Source organism: Poecile atricapillus, chromosome 5 (assembly GCF_030490865.1).
Source record: "Poecile atricapillus isolate bPoeAtr1 chromosome 5, bPoeAtr1.hap1, whole genome shotgun sequence".
NCBI lineage: Eukaryota > Metazoa > Chordata > Aves > Passeriformes > Paridae > Poecile > Poecile atricapillus.
Window position 1 is genome coordinate 30,579,522 of NC_081253.1, and position 26,779 is coordinate 30,606,300.

Here is a 26,779-nt window from a genome sequence, read left to right on the forward strand (position 1 = left end):
TTGGACCGGGTGGTGGCAGCCTGCCAACGGGGAGCTGCTTTCAGAAGTGCATCTGATATTCCTGAAGAGTGTCAGATGCTAAGGCTACATCCAGAGGAAGGGTTTGAGACATGGCAACAGGAAGCACTGCAACACCCCACTGCCTGTGGCAACCGCCAGGGTGCCTTGTAAAAGGGTGGGGCAGATCCACCTCGAGGTGCTCTGACAGTGAGCGCAGTTTTCTACCTGCTCCTCACCTGTCTGGCCAACACTGGCTGTGGAGCTTTGGCTTTTTGTTTAATTTCTGTAGTTACAAGTGTTAACATTCTCGAGCCCACACTCATGGTAGAAAGGTTGGCCCTTTTTTCTTTTTTGTCATAAAGCTTTATTTTATCTAGAGTAAGAACAGGATTTTTTTTTTAATACTGTGGTTAAGCAATATCAAATTGATATGTACTGACTTGATCAGGGTTTTGGCTTCCTTTGCTTTCTAACTCACACTAATATATGGAGGTATTTTAGAGCAAACAGAGTATGACCTAATGTCTTATATGCTGTAGATCTTGAAGGAACATCACTGTTAGCAGGAGAATTTAAGTGAACCATAAACCTTAGTCCCACTTTGCACAGGGCTTTGAAGATGACTACGTAACTTCAAAGACGATGACATTACAGCATAAGCTGATTTTGTTCCCTTTTCCAGCAAAGGCCTGAGAACAGCCGTAATAGCAGGTCACTGGGAATCCAGTCTGATTACTTGGATTTAATGGCAGCCTTGTGCTGTGTCACAGAGAAGCATTTTTCACCCTTTATTCCTGATAAAACCACATCCTCGTATAGGTGAATTTCAAATACCTAAATTTGTGTCACAACATTTGCAAAACAGCTCAATTCATAGACTGTCACATCAGAGAATGAACTAAAACCAGCATTTGACATGGTCCTCTTTCTGCTTGCTTCCCATTGCTTGAAAAATCATGCTTTGGATCATTTACTAGAACTATGTGTACCTTTTAAAAATAGTAACAGCTTTAGCCAGTATGGAAAGCATTTCTCTATAAAATGAAAACAAAATGGAAAGCATTTTGATCTAGGAAAAAACCTGTATCTTTTAAACTGGGCATCACAGAAACAGGAACAAACAGGTGGTAAAAGCCAAGCTGTTAGAAGGCCTTCACTTTGTATAAAACATCAGCAACATTGTACCTTTGGGATGAATAGGAACAATCCATGGGTGTCCTGATCTGTGGAATGCCAGCTGTGAGTGCAGTGGCTCAGGCTGCGAATCCTGGGCAAGCAGGGAGCAGCGTGTGGATGCACTGGGGAAGAAATGCAGCCTTTGAACTCTGGCCTAAGGCTTAGTCCCTAACTCTGCATTCAGAGCACTGCTCAGGGCTGGGGCTCCTGTGACTCCTGCTGGCATTGCCATGAACAGGTTCTCCAACGGGGAAGCAGCAGCCTGCAGAAGCGGAAGACATCCTGTCCCAAGGGTGGTACTTCAGAGAGGAATTTCAGCGTAATGCAGCCACAGTTCCCATGAAACAAATTGTCCTAAAGCATTGCCACGCCTTTAAATGTTCCTTTCACTAGTTACCATCAGTAGTTTTTGCACATCTTTCTGGGTTACAGTAAAACAACAAAACCAAATCCTCCCAAACCAGCACCCTAACACAAAAAAACCCCAAACAAAATCAAAAAACCAAACAGCTTTAGTCTGAACACAGCAACCAGATGTCATTAACCTGTCTTACTGCAGGGTTTTAGAGACAAGCTTTCATGCATTTACAGAAGCATCTGTTAATGATAATGCGCTGCTTATCAACACGGGCATGTTTCTCACTGGTTCACTTCAATGGAAGGTAAATAGCATCATCATCCAAATGGCTCCCTGAATACTACTGGGGTTTACATAGCACTCTCATCACCTTCATTATCTTGTGGTTTTACAGATCTAGTCAGGTCATAGAATCAAAAGTAAAATTCATGATAGCAGTAACCTTTGCTACATGCAGACCTTGATTTCACTTTAGCAAAATGCAGAAAAATTCACCAAGTATGGAGAGTTCATCTCACCTACAGACCACTGATTTTTAATGCAGAACATGGAAATAATCCATGTTTTGTCCTCTGTGGCAGTGTTTGTAGAGGTGCAGGGCAGCCACAGTCTTCTCATCCTCTTTTTAATGCTAACTTCTGGTCACATCCAACAGATACAAAGACAGAATATACTCAACATACAGCTGACAACGAATGACACTTGATGAGCGGGTTCTACTGGGATCCAGTTAGTTTGTTACCAACCTATGTTAAAAGGCAAATTCTCTCAGGCTCTCCCTGCAGACACCTCCCCGCAGGGATGCTCCGAGGACAGCTGGGGGTGCTTTATCTGCGCCAGCAGCCCGCACAGAGCGCTCCCGGACGGGCCAGGCTCCGGCAGGGCTCAGGGCACGTCGCTCTCGATGAAGGGGATGTCGCTGTACTTGCTCTCGGTCACTGCCCACTGCTTGACCGCCTGCTCCAGGATCTCGCGCGACAGCCGGTGCGCGTAGTCCAGCACGATGGTGCTCGAGGGGCCCTTCTCCTCCGCCTTCACCACCAGCAGTGACGACTTCTCCCCAGTGCACCCCTCGCCACCTCCCCCGATCTTCTCATCCTGGACAGTGTTGGAACCTTGGAAGGCAGCCTTGGATTTGATGCATCCCATGGTACATTGGAAAACGCAGCTGCAAAATTCAGTTCAACAGCATGTTCTGATAACCTGGAAGCGGTTCCCTTGTTCGATGCAGTGTCGCTGCTTCTTGCCAGTGGCTTCAGTTATTTTCAAAGAACAGAACATCTCCTTTTGTGCTTCTTCTGAGGAAATCTGTCAAAACAGCGTTTCATATAAAGGCAATAAATAGTTTACCATTCTCAGTGAGCTCAAAGGAAACCTAAATTCACTACAGGCGCTTGTTGAAGCGGCTTAAATAAATCTCTGCCCAGTGTGCGTAGCACACACGTTTTTATCGGTAACATCCATCTACTACAAGTAGGCAAAGTTTGACCTGAATTCACACTGCCTTTGAATGCAATTCCCAGTACGGGATGTAGGCCATCTAGGAATATAAAAGTCTTAGGAAAAAAATAAAGTGTTTCATCCAAGCTGACCATACATTTGCGCTGAAAATGCAAACATATTATGTTTAGCTCCAGAGACTGCTGCTGCTGGAAATAAACACCAAAACCACCCCACAGAAGCACCACACAACCTCCGTAGCCAGAGTCCCGTGTCATGGCTGTCACACACCCTCTGGGCACAATGACATTAATTCCCAGTGTCATTCTGCTGTTGCTCAAGGAGGCTGGAGCGGGGCAGCCAGCAGAAGGTATTCACAAGGAACAAGAGCTGGTTTTGTTTTTTCCCTGGAGAGGGTAGGGAAAGCAGCAGCAGCCTGCTGTGATCAAGGCAGTGCCAACAGAGCCAGAGCACCATTCTCACTAGAGCAGGACAACTCTACATTTAGAGAAGTGACCAACAAAACACCTGGCAGAGTCCTTTTCAAGTCCTCAAAATCCAGAACTGGTCAACTCCAAATTCTGGAATATGAGTTTTTGTTTACTGGCCCGTTTCTGGGGCTACTTTCTCTCAGGCAAAGCGGAATCTCACGATACGCCTGACTTTGCTTGGCATGTGCTTACCCACTTATCAGAGTTAACAGACTGCCAGCCAAAATAAAGACTGCGCGGCACAGAAACCAACTGTTCCCTACAGCTTCACCCAATGACGTTGTACTAAGGTCAGCCAAAGTTAAAGATTTTTTGTAAATAGCCTTTGAAAACACAATCATGGCAAAGATGTTAAGCCTTATTTATTTCCTTTATACACTGGAGGAAATAGGGGCTCCAATCAGGTAACCTGATCACAGGCAAACATTTGCTGAGGAAATCAATCCCATTTGCAGGCAAATGGTGCTTCACAAGTAGGATGGGACTTCCCCGGTCTGGCAGCTGACTCAGGAGAACCTGATTCCTGGGACAAGCTCCTCTCTTTGCTGCTTCATAAAAACCATTGCTACCTGTTTGTAGGGCTGAAGTGCAGCACAGAAGGGGTGGCTGCCGCTCCTGGCAGGAAGTTGGTTCTAAAGGGCTCCAGAAACCACCGAGTCCATACAAATATTTTCACACTTTTAGCTTTGCACCAGGACATTTCAGCATTTAGAGGAACATTTGTAAATCACCTCAATGAAGTTCAGTGGGTCTCCTCTGTGCACACTGACCTGCTGCAGCACATGGCCAGTGCTTTGGGACAGGCACGGTAGTTCACAGGCCTGTAATACAAACCCTGCTGCCAAGGGCTGACCTCCCCTAGCAGTTTTTACCCAACACAGGGAAGAGCCAAGCTATCAGATTTTTATTCCAATAACTTGTCATTAAATGAGTAAAGACTGGATGGATAACTTGTCATTAGATGAGTAATCAGCAGGATTCCCTTCACTGCAGAAAAAACTACATTTATCCCTGTGGAGTTTCATACCTTTGTCTATCCACCACATAGACTCATCTAACTTACCATGCCTACAGACCAGAGGCCAAGGAGAGGCCTGAAAGCAATTCAGATGGTTGAACAGTTCAGAGCTTTAATAGCAATGTCTTATGCATGTCTAATTGCAATATTTACCATTAATAAAACATTAATACTAATCACTTCCACTTTCTCTCCTGGACAAATATGTAGATCCAAGTACAATGTAAAGAATCACTAGCAGCAGGTACCACCCAGAACTGCTGATACCTGAAAGCTGCAGTCTTGATCCAGCCAAGGTAATAGACAGCTTCAGTGTATTTTTATGAGAATTTATCCCTGACACTTTCCATAAAATAGACTATTCAGATTTGGAATTTTTTACCCAAGTCTGGAGCAATCTTTTTTGGGGGGTTTTTTGTCTGGTTTTTTTTTTTTTGTTTGGTTTGTTTGTTTTCTTGGTTTTTTTTTTAGCTTTTTAATTGAGGTCTGTTAAATAGAATCTAGCTTTAGTTAGGATTTTATCATTGCTTTAATGTTTCCCTCACACAGCTGGAGATTCTGTTAGGGGACATCAGCACATGAGTTAGTGCCTAATGGAAAGGACAAAAAGTGAGTAGGGGGAGGATAAATCTCTCCTAAAGCAGACAGGGAGAAATTCCCTACAGTCAGCATCTTCCTCTGCAGAACTGACCTCCTCTGCCTCTTCATTTGGGCCAAGTCAAACGTTCCAGGGACTGTCCTACACAGAGGACAGGGTGGCTCTAGAGCTTGCAGACAGCAAGGCACACAATACAACTCAACTGTTCCAAATCAGTTGAGCTTCAAAGCAAAGTTATCAACCCTCGTTTAAATTCTTGCCTGTTGCTCATTTCATTCTTTACAGAGCTCAGTACTTTCCAAGCCACTGCAGTGAGTGTTTCGGTTTGCCCGGTCTACTGGAGTTAATAATTGTTGGCACAGAAATGATTGCAAATGAAGCTGCCCTCAACCTTCTGGCTGCTTCCCTGTTTTCCTGACAGCTCTTGCCTGCACACACACGGGGAAGTGTTGTTTAAATCTTCTCTGCCTAACTCATCTCCAGAGTGTTAAGTTCTGACAGGGATTTTAACATCTCTACCTTTCCTCACAACGCTCATAACCCTGAGAGGGAAAAAACCCAACAAATTAAACCAGCTTGTTTTTCTCCCAGCACAATGTTTCATCCTGTAACTGCACAAAGCAAACCTGTGCAATAGGAGCCTGTTTCTGTCAGTGCCCAAGCTCTGCTCTGTGGCCAGCTGTGCCTCAGACACCACTGCATAGATGGTTTGGGGCTCAGGCCAAGAGCTCTGCAGCACAGTTCCTCACATGACAAAGCTGCTGGGCTTAGCTGGAGCCAGAGATCAGTGAACTCTGCCTGCTCTGCTCACTCTCAACCAGGAGCTAAAGCAGCACCATCACAAACCAGAACTCCTCTTTTTAGAGACAGATTTTACAGTAGGTGAAATGCTGATTTATTCATCTGAAAAATGTAGGCTCCTAGCTGTGCTCAGTTTTACTGGATGTACAGTCAAAATGTTTTTAAATGTTTCATTTAACTTCATTCATTTAACATTCAGCACAACAAACACTGTTTACAACTTTAATGGAAGTCTTGAAAACAATCAATTTCATATTGGAATTGGAAGTTCCCAAGGATAAGTTCATGTGTTTTTTCACCTGTCACTTTATTTACTGTGGTAATACTAGGAGAGAGAAAATATTGAGGGGGCGGTAGCTGAACTCACCGGGCACACGAGGGCTAAGCAGTCTCTTTGCCAGCCTGGCAAAGTGTTTCCTGCCAAGGTAAGTTCATTTCTAACTACTGAAGGAAACAAAACAATGGTGAAAGGATGCCTGCAATTCACTATTAGACAATATAAAATAGAGGAAAAAAGCATTAATCACAAAACTGCCATTTTAAAAAACAAATAGCATTTTTAAAGGATAAAAATAATCAATAAAAATAATTGCAAAAAGGTAAACATGAGACATCAAAAAATAAGGGTTTCACTGGCCTCTGCAATACATCATCATATGATGAAAACAGGAAGAAGAGTAAGCCTTTTGCTCTTATGCAACATCTGTAGCATCATAAGCAGGTAAGTTCCTGCTACCATTCAAATGTATTCTATCCATGAGAACCTCGGGAAAAAATCTTGAAGTTCAGTATTACACTAAAAGAAACTGCTTTCTGCAACATTTTATGTTACAGCAGTCACTAGATTAAAAATAAGTCACAGTTTTCAAAATAGCTTCAGAATGTGCAACTTTGCCCAGCTGAAGGCAGCAAGTAATTCCTGCTGTGACAGAGCCAAACTTTTTGGTTCAAATATGACTCCTCCTCCAGCAGGGAGGCTTTCAGTTTTCCCCTGGGTATCTGCAGGAGCTCAGAGTGCCACTTACCAGAACCACATCTGCTTCTAACAGGTCATCCCCTCGTCCCCAGGAGAGCAGAGACAGTCTCACGTCTGGGGCTCTGCAAAGGGAACCCAGGAACAGAGCTTAGCACTTGCCAGGATGTCAGAGGTGCACATTATTACCAAGGTGATCAATCTGTAGTGCTGGCCTTGCACAAGCCTGCTGCCTTTTCTCTCCCACAGAACTTGACTTTGACAAAGGTAAAAGGATGATACAGCACTTAATAAATTAGATTGAATGACAGGCTGCAACAATTTTACACAGCACCTAATGCCAGGCTCAGAGTGGGGCCACTGCTTGGGCAAGTGGCTCCTGACCATGTGCAGAATGCCAACCTCCTCCCACAGCAAATCCAGGTAAGGAGGATTTCAGCAAGGATATGGGAAGGGTAATGTGCCCCATCTGTTGCCTAACCTCAAAAGTTCTCTCCTGTTCTCCCTTCTCCCTTTCAAAGCTTCTGCTGAGACCTGGACCTCGATCATGCAAGGACACAGGGAAAGCAGTCAGACAATCCCAGTGCTGCCATTATCATGGAAACAAACTCTGGAACAAAGGTATTCAAAGCTGGAGTTTGGGCAGGTGACCTACCAGCAGAGGTAACCAAACTTAGGCATCCACACCTCTGAACTGCACCCAATCACATAAAATATTCACACCCTCCATGTGAAAACTGAGAGGAAACCCGGAACATCCACTGTCTGCCTCTTCCTAACAAGGTGGGCTGTAATTCAGGAGCACACGTGGCATTGGCCTTTGGATACTCTGCAGCTCCGAGCAGAGCAGCGGCACAGAAATGGCAGAGGGATGAATCATTCGCGCAGTGCACAGCATCCCCTCCACTGCTGCAGGACTCAGAGCTCCCCATGCAAAGCAGCCCCAGGCAGGGGCTCCCTGAGCAGTCCAACCCACCAGTTCTGCCTCTCCTTAACATCCAGCTTCCTGCAAATCCTACAGAGGAGATGCACTGCGTAACATTTATTATAACAACTCGTCCTCATCATAGGAAAATGAAGTTTTAAAGAGCTACAGTTACTTAAAGACAAGCACAATATCAAAGATTCTGCTGCCTCAGGCAATCACTGATACCCAAATATCCCAAAAGAACTCAGGACATGAAAAGCAAAGAAGGAGATCTCTTCCTCTCAGAGCCATCCCCTCCCTCCCCTGTCGCTTAGTGCCAGCAAGAGATAAGAGCTACAGATTGGAAAAGGCTGGATGCAGCAACTGCAAACAACTGCTGTGCAGGATCAGCGTGGAAGTGAAAGTCTCCTGGTTATCTGTCTCAAGGTACATGCCGGAATTTCAGAGGCTTGGGTTTTTCCCCTCCATGGCCAGAATTGATAAAGCTTTTCCAGGCTTTTAAGCCATTTTTTAACTGAATGGGGAAATGACACATTTGCTTTTCCAAATCAGGCAGACCTCTAGTTTACTTTAAAAGGCTTTTCAATAAGAGCACAGCTGATCAGAATCATAAAATTGGTTTGGTTGGAACAGGCCTTTCAGATCAAATCCTACCATTATTCCAGCACTGCCACATCCACAACTAAAACCTGTCCCTAAGAGCCACACCTCCACTTCTTTTAAATACCTCCAGGGATGGTGACCCCACCACTTCCCTGGGCAGCCTGTTCCAATCATGACCACCCTTTCAGTGAAGAATCTTTGCTATTATCCAACCTATCCTATGCCCCCTCAGGCATAACCTGAGGTCATTTCCTCTGGATCTATTGCTTGTTACCTGAGAGAAGACTGAGCCCCACCTGCCTACAACCTCCTTTCTCAGAACTGAGTTACTTAATGGAAGCAATTTCCATGTCAAATTTCATCTCTCAAGCAGTTTAGCAATGCAGTTAAGGAACATGAAAATCTTCAAACTAGAAGGGAAAACAAGAGAGAAGAAAACGTTTCTTCTTACTTCACTTTATGATTTACATGCATAGCGCAAGTGGCGTGTTCTTGCTGTTAAACAGTACAGCTGTGTTGATGTGAGTTTTTATGCTGACAAACTGTGGAAATCTAAAACCAGTACTGACTTTAAAAAGGCAAAAACCCCCACAAAATCAAGAACAGTCTGCCCCCTCCCCAAGACACATGACCACAGAAGCCAGGGAACAAAAAAAAGGGCTTTCTGCACTGTTCTAGCAATCTTACCCAAGCTTTGGGAAGTGGCAAACAGAGATGAAGTACCAAAAGAAACCTTTGGGTGAAAATACCAGTAGTTCAGAGAACAGCAATGCCAGTAGGCACAGCCCTCAGCAGCCACAATGTTATTCTTCATCCGGGAAAAAGAAGTCTTGTTAAAAGCAAAGAACACTGTGTGCTTGGTAGCTGTCTAATTTCATGAAAGTAAAACTGTACCCAGTTGGCCTGTCCTGAAATCCTCCCTCCTGTGCAGCAGTTTATTCACCAGAACTGCACACACAGCTCAGGGGGAAGCCTGAAGGCCACTGGAGAACAGGATGCTAGAAACTTCTTACAGGTTCTGCTCATATTCTACCTCAGCTACTTGTCCAAACAGCCACATAGACTGCTGTTAGTCCAAATTTGGACAGAAATGCTTACAATGTATTGATGGTTTTCCCCCCAATGTCTCAGAATACAAGCATGCACCAGTACAGACTCTGCCAGACCATGGACAAGAGGGAACATTAACCCATCTACCTGCACAGGAACAGGAGAAGGATGCCTACCATTGATGGAAGCCTGTTTTCTAGGTGGGTAAAATGAAGCACTGGACTTCCTTAGCAATTAAGGCCTTGGAGTGAGGCTGTAGAAGAATGGGCATGAAAAAGATGCAGTGCTTCTCAGCAGGAAGTCTGGCCAAGACTTAAAGAAATCCATCTGCAGGAAGTTTAGCCAAGACTTAAGGAACTCAGCTACAGAAACTATGGAGGAATGCCTTTGGAAAGGAAAGGTAATAGTGATAAAAGAGATCCAATATTCTCCAAGACCCCAGATACAAAGTAATGTTCGAAACTGGTGAATGAACAGAAACAAAATACCAGAAATGGATATAAAGTTTTTGACATATATATGTACAGCTGTTTCCTTGGCCTGCATAACACCAAAGGATGAAGGTTCCACGCTTCTTTCAGCAAAGCCCACAGCCCTTGTCATCATTAGCCCCTCCCACCCATACTAGCTGCAAATCCACGGGCTGAAGACCAAGCCCACGGCAGGGGAAAACACAAGGCACGCCACCAAAGGTGTCAGAGACACTGGCCAAGTCCCACACCGAGGTTAGACTGCTCTAAGGCACAGCACTGTGCCCAGACAAAGCAGCCTCTTGGTTATTACAATGCTCTTAACACTGGAACAAACCAAAGTGGAAACAGGAATTTTCCTACATATACCACAAAACTTCCATCCCAACAACTCAATTGTGGAGTCACAGCCTTCCTACTAGCAGTCCTCTTCAGGAATACATTGAAACATTAAGATACTTACTCTCAGACTAAAGCTCAGGACCTAGGTTTGTAAAGGTGCATTACTGTCCTCCACAGGTGCCAGGCAGAGACAGAGCTGCAGACAATGAAAAGGGATGCACAAATCTTTACGAGCAAGAAAAGCCCCTCCTGCAGCTATTGCTGGCTGCTGCCCAGCCTGGGGATCCTGCCAGCAGGAACTGAGGAACAGCAGCAGCTAAAACAGCGGATCGGTGTCTCAGGCTGACAGGGTCAGGTTTTATTGTAGTGGCTGTCACAAGATTCAACTACGAACATATGGAGCTGCAGAGCATAAGGTATGAATGAGGGACACTGCCTGGCTTTGTGACGCCCTCAGGAAGCCAAAGGCTCCACTGGATTAACACAAATGAAAGTCAGAAGGAAGGAGATGGTCAAGATCTGCCCAAGAATGACTGCAGAGGAGCACAATAAAAGCAGCACACAACCCCATTCTGTTCTTTAATCTCCAGAAGCCAATTATAAAAAGGGAATGAGGAATGCACCAGAAAAACCATTTTCCCACATCTCACATAGGAAGGCACAGGAAGACACAGCCCCGCATTTTAAAATCACAACTATTTTACTACTGATTTGCACAAACTGAGGAGTAAGAGGACAAAGTGAGGAGTTAACAACCAGATGCTCCAGCTGTACAAAAGCTGCCCCGAATTGCAACAAAGATCTATGTCAGCCTTAAAAATCACTCTGTCTCACAGCTCTCCCCCGGTATTTGTTTCCTTGAATTCCATCACTCCCAACGTGCCAGCTCCTACTTCCAGCAGTTGCCGCCTTCGCGCCTGGGAAGCGGGAAGGCCGGCAGCCAGGCGAGGCAGCCGTGCCCGCACAGCCTGACACCGCTGCCAGCTCTGTCCCCCAGGAGCCTGCCCACGGAAACACCTTGTCCCCAGGGACACGAGCGTCCCCAGCCTCTGCACAACCCCTTGGGCAACTTGTACAAACCAAGGTGATTTTAAAGCAAGAATGTTCTCAGCAGAACGTGATGTTCAGAAGAAAAATAATTTGTATGTATTTGAAGGTTAAAAATGCCACTTTGTTAAGGCTACAGGATAAATCCCTGCATTTTTCCTTTTTTTAAAATTATTATATTTAGAAACCTAATTTGGACTGCTACTTACTGAACTATGAGAAAGCATAAAATATTTCTAAATCTTCAACAATTTTTGCCATGAAGAGTATTACATTATTATATCTGTACTTTCTAACATGCCAGACGAAAGTAACCTGCTCCGTATAAGGGTCAGTGTGGAAGCCTGGGAAGGTACTCAAGGCAAAGCAGGGACTGACAGACCCTCACATCACCTCGGCCGGCAAATACAGTAGTCTCACGTCTTCCCCACAGCAGGAACACCGCTTGGAGAGAACCAGCCACGCCGTTTACCTTCCCACTCCGCATCACTCTCACTGCCGTCCGTAGCACCACCTTTCCTCAGGGTGCCCAGCGGGAGCGGCACCTCCGCTTCGCTCAGTTTGGAGGAGTCCGTGGCCGGCAACCTCGCTGCGAGACGATGGGAGGAGTAAAGCAGCACCGCCGCCTGTCCTGAGAAACCCCACCTCAAAGCTCGGCTCTCCCCGCTCTCCGCACGCCGCGAGCCCGAGGCGGCCGAGGGCCAGCGCTGCCCGCGGCCGGGCTCGCCCCGCGGGTGCGGCCGCGCATCCGCCCTCCCTCCCGGCCCCGGCGCGGCTCGGGGCGATGGAGCCGGGCACATACCGGCGCGGCGGGGCGGTGTCCGTGCGAGCAGCATGCTGGAAGCGTGGCCCCGCCGCGCACGGTCCCCGGCCGCCGGGCTGCCCCTTCCTCCGGCGGTGCCCGCGGGATCCGGCCCTCGTCCCACCGACGCCGCCGCCTCCTCCGGGCTCCTGAACGGCAAAGACGCAAACCCACCGTCAAAGTCCATGCTGGGAGCGCCTCCCGGCCCCCGCCCGGCCCCGCGGCGCTCGCACAGGTAGCGCCGGGAGGGCCCCCGCGCCCGCCGCCGCTCCCGCCGCTCCGCCGGGCGCTCCCCGCCCTCCCCGGGGCGGTGGCGGCGGGGCCGGGCGGGGCCGGGGGGCGGGAGCGCCGCCGAGCCCGGAGCAGCGCCGCGGCCCCGACCTGTCCCCCCCCGGCGGCACCTGAGCCCGCCCCGCATCCCCCGTGCGCCACCGGCCACGGCGCTCCTGCCCCGCCCGGGGGCAGCGGGGCCGCCGAGCCAGCACCGGCCCAGCCGCTTAAAATAAGGGAAAAAGGGGAAAAAATCACCCCGGCAGGAAAGCCGCCTCTTATTGGCTTCTCGTCCTTTAAATCCTCCTCCCCCTCTACCCGGCCCTAGTGAGGCACATCTGGAGGGCTGCGTCCGGGTCTGGACTCCTCGGCACTCCAGGAGCTCCTGGAGAGGGTCCAGCAGAGGTCACAAAGATGTTGAGGAATCTGGAGCACTCTCTGACAAGGAGAGACTGCGGGAGCCGGGCCTGTTTAGTCTGGAGTAGAGAAGTCTGAGAGGGGATCTCATCATTAGTTATAAATTTTATATCTCAAAGGCAGGTGCCAAGAGGATGGTGCCAGATTCTTTTCAGTGGTGACCAGTGACAGGATGAGGAGCGATGGCCACAAACACAGCAAGTTCCACCTCAACATGAGGAAGAACTATACTGAGGGTGACAGAGCACTGGAACAGTTGGTGCCCAGTGAGGTTGTGGAGTCTCCCTCTCTAGAGACATTCCAAACCAACCTGGGCATGTTCCTGTGCCACCTGCTTCAGGTGACCCTGTCTTCGCAGGAGGGGCTGGATGATCTCCAGAGTCCTCTTCCAACAACCCTAACAATTCTGTGATTTTGTGACACATGGAAAAGGATGTTCAGAGAATGGAGTTGCCATATAAAAGCTTTGGACCATCACCACTGCGTGTTCCACTCAGCTCTGGGACAGCACTGAGGTGCCAGAACATGTGGAGCACACAAGGACTGGTGAGCGTTAAAGCAAAGAGAACAGTGGAAAAGACTGGGGGAGAGGCCTGGGTGATGCTTCTCTGATTTTATCCTGTCAGGCAGCATCAAATCATGTACAACCATAGAGAAGAAGTATTAATCATACCAAAGCTTTTTAGGGAACACCCCCATTCCAAAAGAAAGCTTCCAGAATGAAGGAGCTGAGCAAACTAAAATAACGTTTTCAATTTTTCAAAAATAAAAGCTATGCTAAAACTGAAAACTATTTCATAAGAGAGGCTGCAAACAGACACCCTGGGTAAAGCATTCCTGCTTTTGGGGAGTTCTTGACACCCAAACTACTGTACAATACACACGAGCACACCTGGGCATCACCTCTGGGAAGCTGTCACAGAGCTCATGCCTGGCTGGGGCTGGCAAACAGCACCCCAGGACATGCAGGAGTCTCCTGGCCCTGATGGTGACAGGCTTGGGGATACAAGGCTCATGCTGGCCCTGGCTTGTCCTACAGCAACAGGCTGAAAGCCAGGGGTGCTGCAGGGCTGGGCACTGTGCTTGTGCCCCTCACTGGAGTCAGCACTTGCTTTCTGTGCCTGTGCTGAGCTCTGGCTAAATCTCCTATCTATTTAGGCAGGTTTTATAGAATCAGAGAATCATTTAGGTTGGAAAGGACCTACAAGACCATCAAGTCCAATTGGTAACCTGGCACTGGCAAGTCCACCACTAAAACACGTCCCTTAGTGGCACACCTACACAGCTTTTAAATACCTCCAGGGATGGTGACTGCCACTGCCCAATGCTTGGCCACCCCTTTGATGAAGGAATTTTTTCAAATATCCAACCTAAACCTCACAACCTGAGGCCATTTCCTCTGGATCTATTGCTGTTACTTGGGAGAAGAGACCAACCCATCTCACTGCACCCTCCTTTCAAGTAGTTCTAAGGAGCAATGTCTCCCCTGAGCCTCCTTTTCTCCAGACTGAACACCCCCAGCTTCCTCAGCCCCTCCTCACATGACTGACTCTCTAGCCCCTTCACCCAGCTCAGTTGCCTGTTCCTGGACATGCTGCAGCACCTCAGAGATTACTGCCAAGCAGGTCTCCAATTGTCAAGTAGGTTTCTAACACATTTCCAGTCAGTCATTGGCTTGCCAAGGAATTTCTTGCAGTGTTTTCAAAGCCAAAGAAAATACTACACTGGTAACCTTAGTCAGGAGAAACACTACTGTAACTGTAGCTGCTGGTCACAGATTATCCCTTGCACTCCTGGAGGGGCTGTGCAGTCAGGGAGAGCCAGGGGATGGGCAGGTACAGAAAAATAACATCCCTCTGCTCTCCAGTGGCTGGGAAACCCTCCCTAGCCTGGAAAGCTGGGAGACAGGGAGCAGGCAGCCACCCCTGTACACATCCAACAACAAAATCCAGCAGTTCCTTGTATGAAAGGACTGCTGCTACAGCTGCTGTGACCACCCAAAACCACCACACAATATTACACTCATTACTTGCAAACAGTCCACCTGTGAATTAAAAACCCCACATTATTTTACTAATTACTGCCCCTGGGGCCCAGAGAAAGCATTGTGCTGCCAAGTGCTGTGCACGGGGTTTGTACACACTGCGTTTGCTGCGTCATTTCACCCAGCTCTAATGGGAACCATGCTCACTAAGAGACCAAAGGCAGAGTTTCTGGGGCTGGGGTGCAACAGGAGACCAAAGCTCGACCCTTAGCAAGCAGTTCCCAGAGCAGACAACCTCATGTCCTCGGCAGTTCCAGCTCCTCACATGTGTGATTTTTAAGTGACGAGTTCCCCAGCCAGGATTAAGCCCCTTGGGCACTCAGCATGTGCTGCAAGTGTTTGCAGGGGCAGGTCTGAGGAGCTCGACCCAAAACCTGTTAAGGCTGGTGACACTGTGCCCTCTGATTTCAAGGAGCTTTGACTTGGGACCTGCTGACCTGGACAGATTTTGTGCAGATGTTTTATTACCGTTTAACTCACCTGTAGGTGGCTGGAGGAGAAAATCAAATAAACTCCTAGCCCAGAGAATTAAAACAAGATGAAGTCCCGGAATGGCAAGGTCACCTTGCATTAACACAGTGGAATTACTACAACAGTGATTTTTAAACCATATCCTGTTTTTAAACAAGGATTTTGTAACTAAATTTTAAATGTCCTTGTATAAGGCTTACGGCTACTGTGCTCTTTATTATTCTAGCCTGGTTTCTAATGCAAGTTTCTACTTTTATCTTCAGCTTTTAAATGAATGCAGCTCCCATTGAGCAACTTGGAGCCACAGGGCAGACATTCCACAGGCTGCGAGCACAGCTGGTGCCTGACTGGATCACTTCACTGCATCCCAATAGATAATACTCTGGGGTCCTGGGGCACTGCTCTTCTCCTGTGCCACCACCCAACAACAAGCCTTGTCCTGAGCAGCAGCACCTCTGTGGGATGTGGCAGGGACAGGGACCTAAGGAGAGTGAGATACATGTGATGAGAGCCTCGAGCCCATATTTATTTCTGGGTGCTAAAATGGATTTAATATCTGATTAGCTGTGGAGTTTACAAGACAGCTGATTATGTTGGGCTGAGGCAAAGCAGGCAGTGTTTTTAAATGCAGAGCATCCATTTGAAATGACTACAGCCAGACACAGGCCAGGCAGCTGATGAAATATTTAGCTTGTAAAGCATTTCAGTGTGCAAGGTTGGGGCCAGACATGGGTGCTGTGATGTTGAAAACTACAATACCCAAATCTGAGGTGCCCCAGCCCCCAGCATGAAGGCCTCAGAGGTGCAGCAGTTGCCCAGGGAGTGGGGCTGTGGGGCTTCAAGGTCCCCTGCCCTGCCAGGGTGCAGGAAACCTTGTTGAGCAGACTGGTTTGGGAGGGCACAGGCATCAAAGCCTTTTCTGCAACTCAACTTGCCAGATAATGCTGCCTTTTGCACCCCTTCCTGAATTTCAGTGGCTGAAAGCATTTTCCTGCATGGATAAGGAAGGCACTCTCCCTCCAGAATAAATTGTTTTAAAGCAGGTTTTACTTTTTGTTGTCATAAGACCTGGCATTTATTTCATTAGCTATTTTTACTAGTTATTTGCTTATTGGAGTTTGCTAGTTCTTCCTAAATATAGCCCAAAGCCTCTAAATTCTTAGAGCAAGCCCTGCTCTGTGTGTAGCTGTTCACCCCAGAGTGATGTGGATGCAGCATCAATACAGCTGCAATGGGTGAAACTGGTGCAAACTGAACCACAGAAGACAGGGAATGGTGTTAGCATTGGAACTGCTGGAACGGTACCTAGACTGAATAGTTCAGCTCTGATGAATCTTCAGAGGAACTTGGGTAAAAAACTGCTAATCTACTTCTTTTGTGTTGAAATTTGTCACTTTGCACCAGATGGCAAAGTTTTAAAGAGTTTGTCCAAGGGTAACAGAATAAATGAAATCTGTTTTCTGCCTCCCTCTGATACAATTTCACAGTTCCTGCCCTTGCTACCCTTCACAGTTCCTCCCCATCTGTGAACCCCTCTCCAAGCCTTCAATTCCTCTTCTTTGTCCCACAGGCCCACAATACCCCACTCTAATTTATGGACTTGTATCTTCTTCTGCCTCAGCTCCCTCCCATTTCACCTGTAAGTTGTGCCCAATTTCCAGTAACCCCAGCTTTCTTCCACATCTTCTGACCTGAGCTGTGTGGTTGGCCAGGTGGCAGCAGTAGCACATGCTCTGATTTTGCCAAGGTGCTGCTTGGATGGTCAGTCCATCAGTGCTGCTCACCACAGATGCTGGTTCAGATTCTCCCTGCCATTCCAACAGAAAGCAGAGAAAACACAATCATTTTTCCCAAGCAGTGCTTAAATTCATTTAAGAAACCACTGACAAATGATGTGGCATTCAAAAAAAGGGCTACAAAACTCCATGGATTTATCCAAATCCAACCACCAATTCAATCCCCAGTCAGAGGTCATTGGCTGAAACACTTGCTCTGTTTCTTAATTCATGTTTTTAACTATACAAACAGACACTGGTATTAGGGAGAGCCTCACTGAGGCACATATTTCTAATTCAGCTGAAGAGTTAAAGGAAAGTGATGAAAAGCACTGTCTGCCCCAGGAGCTCCCCCCAGCATGCCCACAGCCATGTGGTGACTTTACAAAATCTATTTATACATGCAGTAATCCACTAACTGTATGGGTTGGAAAACATTGTGCAGTCTGAGAAGAATCAGTATGGAATCCAAAGAGCTAGAAAGCCATTAAGATTTTTCCTATTGACTAAAACCTCCTAATAATCCAAAAGCCTTGAAGTTGTACCTGATATTATGTGAAGATCTTCTAATAAGTACTTTGGTAGAGTTTCAAAATCAAAATCATGATGCAAAGGAGACCACTGCAACACAGCTTTTTAGAGTAGGACCACCATCTAAATAAAGGCTCTATTTTCAAAAACTTTGTGCATGGGAAAGGTGCTCTTTTCCTCAGCTATGGATTTTTCTTTTTTTTTACCTAACTCTTCTTTCATTATACACTGGTCTCAGCTGCTCTCGCTGATCTACGCACAACCGAGATTTACTGAAGCCTTTTCTCAGAGCTTTTCTTTTCTTAAAATATTTCCTTGATGTTTGCAACCAGGTTGATTTAAAGTGAGGACAAATATGATTGCAGGATGCCCAAGCACTGCCATAGCAGTCCCTCAGTGCTGCCCTAGTTTTCAACTCTGTTACCACCAAAAGTACATGACAGTGGGGATTGCACGACTGCTCCAAACCTCAGGGCACAACATTGATTTCTAGATCATGATTATATTTGGAATGTCCCATCCTCCTGTTCTCAAAAAATGGTTTGATAGCTTTTACATTTAAGTTAAAATATAATAGAATATAGCTGTAAAGTCGAATTCCACTTTCTTGAAGGAGGAGACCTTGAATATATAAAATAGGTTGAACCCATTGCTATTAGTTTTATTTCTTTTGGTGTTAGCTGGATGTGCATATACTGCTATAACTCAAAGGAAAAACACAAAATCAGTGTGTGCACTGAACTGTGTACACATTAAAGAAACCCCAGCACTTTGTGATTATCACAATGGCACATTTAGGGAAGGACTTGTTTTTTTTTTTTAAAAATGATGAAATATTTCATTTAGCAGCAGAACTTGAAGAACATGCTCACTTTCATTCATGTATTTACACTTCAGTGCGTCCTGCAGCTCTTCATTGGATAGGGGCTGAGTTGCAGAAATTCATTTCATCCAGTCAGCAACACCTGTGCAAAGATATTTAGAACTGCTTAAGCCACCATATTTGCAAAATTTTCTAGGAAAAAACCCCAACACTATCTATTTGGAATTTGTCTAGATGCTTAAAAATGGGCTAAGAAGATAATTATGATAAAGTTACACTATAAAGGCGCTCTGCTAAAAAAAAAAGAGATGGAATACGTGGGTATTATTTTCTCCCACAGAACAAGCTATACTTAAAGTAAAAAAGCAGAAACCAGAATAAAAGAATTATTTAAGCTGGGAAACTTCTAAGATAATCAAGAAGAGGGGTAAATTAAATGGCATGTTTCTACACAGCACAAATGTTTATCCAAATGAATGCAATAGTTGTTAGATGCTTTTGTTTCAATTTGTGTCATTAATCCAGAAACTATTAGAAAGTTTGTAATGGAAATCTATTTGGGCAATTTTAGGAATCTTTAAAATGGAATTTTTGCTCTTGGGGCTTTCCAGGTTTTGTGTCCTGGAATGGACAGTGGTGCTGACACTCTGGGACTCTCCAAACTCTTCCCAAGGGCAGTGAGGTCAGTGTCTCTGAGTAACCACGGAACAAAGGCCCAGGGAATTCAGAAGCGGACAAGATATTGAGTATTAATTCTCACTCGAGATGAGTTTTCCAGAACAGTGTAATATCTTCCAGCAGGGGGAGATTGACCATTTCAGCTAAGGAATATTCGCTGGCAGTGAGCCCCAACCTGGGCTCTGCCCTGACAGAAGAGTGCAGCCTGTTCCCCTGTGCACATTGGCCTCGGGTTTGGGGCTGATCTCGAGGGCCTAGCAATAACTGGGGTTGTTTTTCCCTAAGAAACCTTCCTGCACGATGGCTCCTTCTGTGATGTCCGCAGAAACCGGGTGCTAAATCACCACAGCAGCAATGCACATTCATCATGGAGGAAAACAGAAACAGCAGCAATAAACTCCCCCAGGAGCTCAGTCTGGGGAAGAGGCAGAGATAGCTTTTTTTTCAGTCTATTTATGAAACTGAAGACACTGTCTGGTAGGAGGTCAGCAGTGAGTCTGAGCATACACTGGCGATGAAAGGCAGCGTGGACACACGTGGCTCCTGTCTCCCAGGGCCCAGCAGCAGCCCTGGTGTGGTTTGTGCACTCAGTGCCTTCCCTCCTGGTGAGCAGAGACCATCCTCACCCCGTGTGCAGGGCTGGAAAACATAAGTAGGTATAATAAATACCAAATCTTATTCACATTTTTTTTCAAATAAGGCAGTATACCAGCCACAGAAATATTCCTAATTTATATGCAAGTCCTCTTTTACTTAATTTTTTATCAGTACCTAACAGCACTAAGGCATGAAGCCTAGGCAGACATGCAAACTGCAGCCCTGGAAAACCCAGGCAGCAGCACAGCAAGAGGATTAACCAAACATGAGGCATTAGAATATTGAAAAGAGGATCAAAAGAGATTTGTGACTGAAAAGCCACCCACCAGAATTACAGTCAGCTGAGAAGCCGGACAGAGAAAAAGCGGGTAAATGTTTTGCATTTAGATGTCTCTTAGAATAAACTCAAACTTTGGGATGTGCACTGCAATACAACACCAGATCAGGCTTCCCTGAGACATGGAACTGCAAACAAAGCCATCTTCTTTCTACACTGAAAATGACAGCTTTGTGACAGTCAGATATGAGCTGGAAAAAAAAGCAAGAATCACACTGAAATATGGTTGTTGGCATGCCTAAAACAAAGAGCACTGAGGGCAGGAGCAAAGCAGTAGCTGTACAAAAATTGCCATATAAAAGGAAACAATACAGAGAAATAAAAACTTAAGGCCCAATCTTGCCATAGCATTTCCTTCTCCAAAATAAAAATCAGTCGGTGTTTCCGCTCCAAAAAGATACTAAAATTAATTATTTAACAGGAAATTGCCTCCCAGCAGAGATAAAGGCAGGCATCACTGCATCACAGCGAGGTTGAGGATCAGCAGAACAGTGACACACTAAAACCCTGCTCCTCTCAATTTTCTGCCATCTGTGGATATTAATGTACTTAATGTAGGGAAGTCATGTGTTTCAGAGGAATGTTGAACCCACGTCTGTACCTTCAAATTTTCACATTGAGATCCACATTGTTATGAGAAACAACTCCTCCCTTTTCCTCCTCCTCTGCTTTGCTTTCACACCTCGCTTTGGCTGCACCTGCCTATCTTATGTCCACCCAGAAGTCTTTCCTTTCTTTCTTCTCCTTTCTTCAGATGCAGGAGGAGAGGGGAGGGCATGAGCAGCCAGGTGGGTGTGTGGCTGTTAACCGAGCTTAACCCACCACATTGTTTTATCCCAGCTTTGTTCAGAATAAGGCATCCTGTCCCTAAGAACTAGTTCTTCATGTGCCTTAGGGACAAGGCTAAAGATGATGAATGCCTGTGAAATGCAGATTTTCCTGGTACCTACAGAAAGTCTCCAATCCACCTTTCTCTGTCAGATCAGTTTCTCCACCTTGAAAGATTAAGCAGTACAAACATGTGAAAGGGTGAACTCTTGCTGTCATGAGAGCAGTGGTGATGGCTTTTGCTGCTTTAAGAGCCTGGCCCACCTCTCTCAATGTTCCTCGAGGGCAGGCATGCATCCCCCCTGACTATCAGGGATATCACAGGCAGCCCATGCAGAGACCACCAAGGACTGTCCCTGCTGTGCAGAACTGGTCAGTGTGCAAGGAGATGGGCAATAAAACTGGCTCCCTTTGAACACAGGGCAAATGGATTTTCAAATGAGCCAGAAGAAATGAGCCAGAAGATGCCTTGGAAAGAAGCTGGGGTAGTGACTCCCTTGGAGGATACATTAAAGCAAAGACAGGGGACTGAAGGATACAGATGCTGGGGAATTGCATCCCTCAGGGAGATTTATGGGTGACTGAATCTGAGCTATTGCTGCTGCTGAAAACTTCCATTTCCCTAAATTGCCTTGCTGGCTGAGATCAAGCCCTCTGTACTTTTTCTCATACACCAACATCACCTTTTGCAGCACAAATGGCAAATAAATTCCTTTATAAAGTCACAAAACTACTTCAACTGTCACTGAAATGAGAAGATAAATTTGAAATTAATTTTCAGAAGAGTCTCATTTACCAACAATGTCATCATGATTACCTCATATAACAAGTATTTTTATAGCTCTAGACATTATTCAAAACCCAAATGACCTAATTATCTTATCTGAGTTACCATTAAATGTCCTTTCCACTCTACCACGAGGTTTTTCAGCTGCATCGTCTTCAAATCAGAACTCTTGTACACAGGGAAATTTATGACATTATATAGATCAAATAGAAAGATGTAATAATAGTTTTTGGAGGTCATAACTAAAAATATTACCTATAACCACATAACGGGAAAGAAGAAAATAACAAATTTCATTCATGCTATAGGTAGATGCCTATACACATAACTCTGCAATTTGATTTCAAGAGGAAAAAAACCCCAACTTTTAACAGGGAAAAAATAATTTATTTGGGAGGACACAACTGTCTTGAGAACATCATAAGCAAGTAGAACAACTCTGCTGAAATAATGTTATGGATAGTGTGTGTAACAGTTACTCTATGCTCAGAGATTCAACATTTCAGGAGCCTTTTTGGACCAGAGTTCTGCTTCAAGTCTCGTTTTTCCCAATTTCTTGTTAATTTTATGATATCCATTCCTACCTTAAATATAGGAGTAGAAAGAATATTTCAGTTGGAATTTGGAGTTAGATGGCATAAGATTGCTACACATTTCCTTCATTAAGGCAGGGCTTTGAAGAAAAGCTAATCTTGAGTGCATATAAAAAAGTTTTTATGAATAAAAAGACTCAAAGTATTTGATCTGTTAATATGCATCATTCTAAACAAGCCATTGAAGCTTAAGATCATCTACTGCTAGAAAGATCTAAAAATTGAGAAAGCATGATTTGAATAGTAAAGGGCTTGTGGAATAAGCTGTGGGACAGAATAACAGCAGGATTAATACCTCTGTTTTAGTGTTGATTGAGATATAGTGTTCACCTTTGACAGCTGGGGGGTGCACCTATAGGTTTGGGACTGGCAGAGGCTGCTGAGCTAAGCCAGGGCTGGAGCTAGGGGCAGGTCAGACCTACAGAAAAAATTAACATCCAGAAGTACACTGACAGTATGACCGGAGAAGTGATGTCTAAGCATTGGCTTAGGCAAAGACAAATAGGGTTTAGGCTGGAAGAAAACTTGGATCTAAGGCAAAATCTTGTTTTTAGATGCCTGCCAAAAACCACCAAGGCTACAAAATGTATCTGTGGAAGTTTAATGGTGGGAGCTGGAATTTAATGGTGGAAGCTCAAATCTCCATCCATCCTCCAGCCAGGTCTGGCTTACAGAGAAGCATACCTCAGGCAGCATGAACTGATGCCTGGTTTTGTTATCCAAGCAGAAATGCACATGAGAAAAATGTCATGAGTATTATATGAGAATTAAATGTCTCTGGATCAGCCTCTGGCTGTTTCAGGGTGCAGACATCCTGTATCCCATCAGTTTGGGATGTGGCCCTGAGTTTTAACGAGGACAGATATGCACAGACATACACACACATACACAGAGTTTTGTACCCTAATAATCTCTGATCCAGTAGCTCATAAAACTAGAAAATGCCTTGGGGGGATTTTCAGTTTGATTATATACTTATGTTTTAATAAAGTAATTAATATAGGAAAGCAATATAATATCTGAGAGACAAATGGACTAAAAAAACCCCAAGAAGACCATTTGATCCCAGGTGATCTGCCAACAACCCTATAGCCTAATACCAACTTGAATAACTTCTCACTCTCTTTCTGGCAGCCCCTTCTTCCCCTTTCCTTCAAGTCAAAAGTCCGCTTTTTGATGGCTGAATTAAAGATTGTTCATCTCACGCAGTTCGAAGTTCAAGACCCCGCTTGTATGTGGCATGACCTCTTACTAGCTGGAAAACTTTACTCAAATACAGTCTCTGTGATGAGAGGCCAACAATTGGATGCAGTTTCCACAGCAAAACTTGTGTCACTTAGCTTCAAAACAAGCCAGAATTTAGTGAACTAAAGGAGTTGTTCAGTGGCACAGCTAACAGCTCACAAACACCCAGTCTGACAAATTCTTTTCAGCCAGCGTCAACAGCATCCACAGACAGACAGGCATTTCAAGCCTCAGTTCTTCTGAATCAGATAGGATGAATCAGGATGAATAGTTTCAGCCAAACAAGAATATTTAGAGTTTTTATGTATCTCATCTAGGAACAGCATCACATAGCACCAGTAAATAAATAAATAACACGCAAATAAATAAATAACCAAACATGATCCTTTGAGCTTCATCAGTCACCTTTTTCTATTAAAAAAAAAAAAAAAAAATCCTAGGCCACTCCATCTTGTTTATGGCCATAAACAATTTCCTACCCAATTTACTATTGCCTTGATTTTAATTAATAAAGGAGTTAATAAGATTTTTTTTTTTTTTCTTCTGAAGTCTTTGGACAGAATTGATGTAAAATTTACTAGATAGAGACCTGCTATAACTAAAAATAACTTTGAATGAAGATGTAGCTGTTGAATTAACTTCTGAGATTCCCTGCAGGCTTACAATATAAGCTTTCTATTCCAAACATAATGACAGGCACAATAAATTAATGACTTGTATTTATGAATATAACATTATTTCATGGATAGCACATACACGCTGTTATCACATCATACTGTCATAATATTTGTTTGATGTGCATATAAGGGCACAGTTAAGAAGAGAGCGTTCATCACCTTTTTATTAAGGTGACAAAAAAATGAGAACCATCTCTCACTTGGAAGAAGCTTGTTTGGAAATAATTTGAAACACTAGCCCTCTCAGGAGAGGCAGCAAAAATATCTCTTCTATCATCTTACAAGAGTAGCCTGTGAACCACGTTAATCATCTTGGACTGAAATTTATAACAACATATGGAAGACTTGCCTCACTATTATTAGAAGTTGCAAGTTTCATATGTGTTCCTCAACTAATTTAAGGGTCACTCCTGCTTCGAACATTATACCCCAAGTAATAAGTGCTATAACAGGTCATTTGCATTCAGGAAATTATTTTTGGAAGAAGCCCCTACTTGATGCAAAAGAGCAAAAGATACTGGAAATTAAAGTCAAGAATTGACTTCTCTTGGGCCCTGATCCACACAGCTTTTGCAAGTCCATATGATCTTTTAATTCAGTGTCAAAGGATTGTGAAAACATCGCCTTTGGAATATTTTGTCTTCGGTGACATTTTGCCAGGTTTTATTAGTATTTACTCACGGCTTTGCATATGTGCTTCTTAAAGAACAGAACTGCACACAAGATTTGGTCTCTTCAACCAGCACTGTGCCTTTCTTGTACCATGCTTCAAACTTATTGTTATTTCATCTTTAGAAAGAAGAAAGACACTTCACATTATAATATCTCTGTTTTGAACTCTGTTTTATAGGCATGAAAACAGAATTTAGTGAAAAGCTGTCTGCATCATTTTGGGTACTGATACAGCTTCTCAGTTCTCCCTAGCAGAAAACTACAAGCAAGTTTTTGTGCTCCCCTCTGCAGAGAATTTGATAGTGTTAGAAATGTTTACATAGGCACATTGATGATGATACCATTGCACTGCAATAATACCCACCCCACCCTCCTCCCCAAAGTCAACCCCCCCCCCAAATGAAAAGCCATTTTGGAAGGTTCTCAGCCAATTCCAAAAGTCATCACTGAGCATCAGTCAAGTGAATAAAGTATGTTTATTTAAGTTCTGAAACACTTCTTTTCCCTCATGAATTTTCTGTAAATATAGTCCTGCTGCTCCTACACTCAAGCATACAGCAGATGGAAAATAAATTTATTCTTGCTTATTTCCTGAACACTGAGCATGCAGCAAGCAAAATCACAGGTGGTGGGGTATACGCTGGCTGCATGATACACCACTGGGTACTAGTAATAATAATGTTACATTTTACTTTTACCTTGTGAGGAAAAGTACATTTCAGGTCTTCTAGAGGAAATAAAATCTTGTATTTGAAAAATTTTGGGTTCTTATCCACTGTTGAATTACATTTAAGGGATGTCACTGATAGAAGTATTTAGTATTCTAATTATCACCCCAGTAAACTCAAGTGCGGTATTTAAAACTACTACATGATTTAAAAAAAAAAAACATAATAACACATTGTTTGCATTAATCTAACCTATGCAAATTTGGCTTTAGATTCAAGACATTTCCATGCTATAGAAGTAGCCCAAATGGAACCATTTTGGGCTGCTTTTTAAGGGCCATAGTTCTCATGAGGTTTGGTCATAGCTAAATAGGAAGCACTTTGAGAAAAATGTTTTTATTCTGCCTTCCAGTCAGACAAACCTGTGGAGCAAACTGTTCAGCTGGGACTACTCAGTCAGCCAGAGGAACACCTCAACTATCTGCAAAGCTTACAGGGTTTCATGTTTATTATTCTTTTTAAAAACTGTTATTATTTAAAGTGAATGCCACTGTGGATAGCTTAATTAAAAACTTCTCTTTTACATGCAGATGGCTTTTTATGCAACTCCAAAAGAGTGGTGTGTAGAATGAGTAAATATAGGACAACTCTAGTTTATTTACATCTGTATAATCTATATGTTACCTTGCCAGAAGTACAGTAGACATTTGCAGAATATTGTTGATTACTCCATCTTCAGAGAAAGAAACTCCTTACAGCATAACCCTAGAGAAGGGAGACAAAAACGATACAGAGCTGAAGCACCAATGCCAAAAAAGCAGAGCTATTTACTATAGAAAAAAAGAACAAGATTATCTAAAGTTAATCATGGAACAGAGAAGGGAGATAAGAAATCACTGATTTCTCATAAAAATAAATTAGAAAAAAAAAAAGAATACAATAGACCATATAATGGAATGGAAAGAAAGGACACTCCATAGGGGTTAAAAAGACAATACTTAATACATAACTAGCTTACAGGAGATGCCATCATTATAATGGATTTAGAGCACCCAGATTTACTGCAGTGTGCACCTCAAAGCTTGGAAAGGATTTTTGATCTCACACTTTGACACTAAAGCCAGTCCTTAGCAGAGCTCAAGGCATGAAGTGACAGATTATTTTGCATTCTTGCTGAGATTCCTTGAGGATTATGCAGTTTCCTAGCACCCATGATTTTGGTAAAATAAAAAAGACCTGGTTATATTCAAACAAGCACAGGTCATCTCT

General features: G+C 44.4%; 1 protein-coding gene across 7 annotated transcripts; it reads right to left on the reverse strand.

Moving 5' to 3' along the window:
- Positions 1-357: 357 nt before the first annotated feature.
- On the reverse strand, positions 358-26,275 carry C5H2orf88 (chromosome 5 C2orf88 homolog). 7 transcript variants are annotated; one of them, XM_058839673.1, is made up of 6 exons: positions 26,195-26,275; positions 19,614-19,745; positions 18,478-18,570; positions 16,991-17,107; positions 6,908-6,980; positions 358-2,842 (listed from the first exon to the last, which is right to left on the reverse strand). In XM_058839673.1, the coding sequence occupies exon 6, from the start codon at positions 2,681-2,683 to the stop codon at positions 2,420-2,422; it is 264 nt and encodes an 87-aa protein (XP_058695656.1). In that variant the 5' UTR covers positions 2,684-2,842; positions 6,908-6,980; positions 16,991-17,107; positions 18,478-18,570; positions 19,614-19,745; positions 26,195-26,275; the 3' UTR covers positions 358-2,419. The 7 variants fall into 7 exon arrangements, with proteins under 7 accessions (XP_058695656.1, XP_058695655.1, XP_058695657.1 ...); XM_058839672.1 differs by lacking the exons at positions 16,991-17,107; positions 18,478-18,570; positions 19,614-19,745; positions 26,195-26,275 and adding exons at positions 12,098-12,246; positions 12,626-12,670; XM_058839674.1 differs by lacking the exons at positions 16,991-17,107; positions 18,478-18,570; positions 19,614-19,745; positions 26,195-26,275 and adding an exon at positions 12,272-12,390.
- Between the last annotated feature and the right edge of the window lie 504 nt (positions 26,276-26,779).

Coding starts and splice junctions, on each gene's coding strand:
- C5H2orf88 (XM_058839670.1), bottom strand. CDS start 12,284: ATGGACTTTGACGGTGGGTTTGCGTCTTTGCCGTTCAGGAGCCCGGAG. Junction 11,927..12,097: donor GACACCGCCCCGCCGCGCCG/GTATGTGCCCGG, acceptor GGGGTTTCTCAG/GACAGGCGGCGGTGCTGCTT.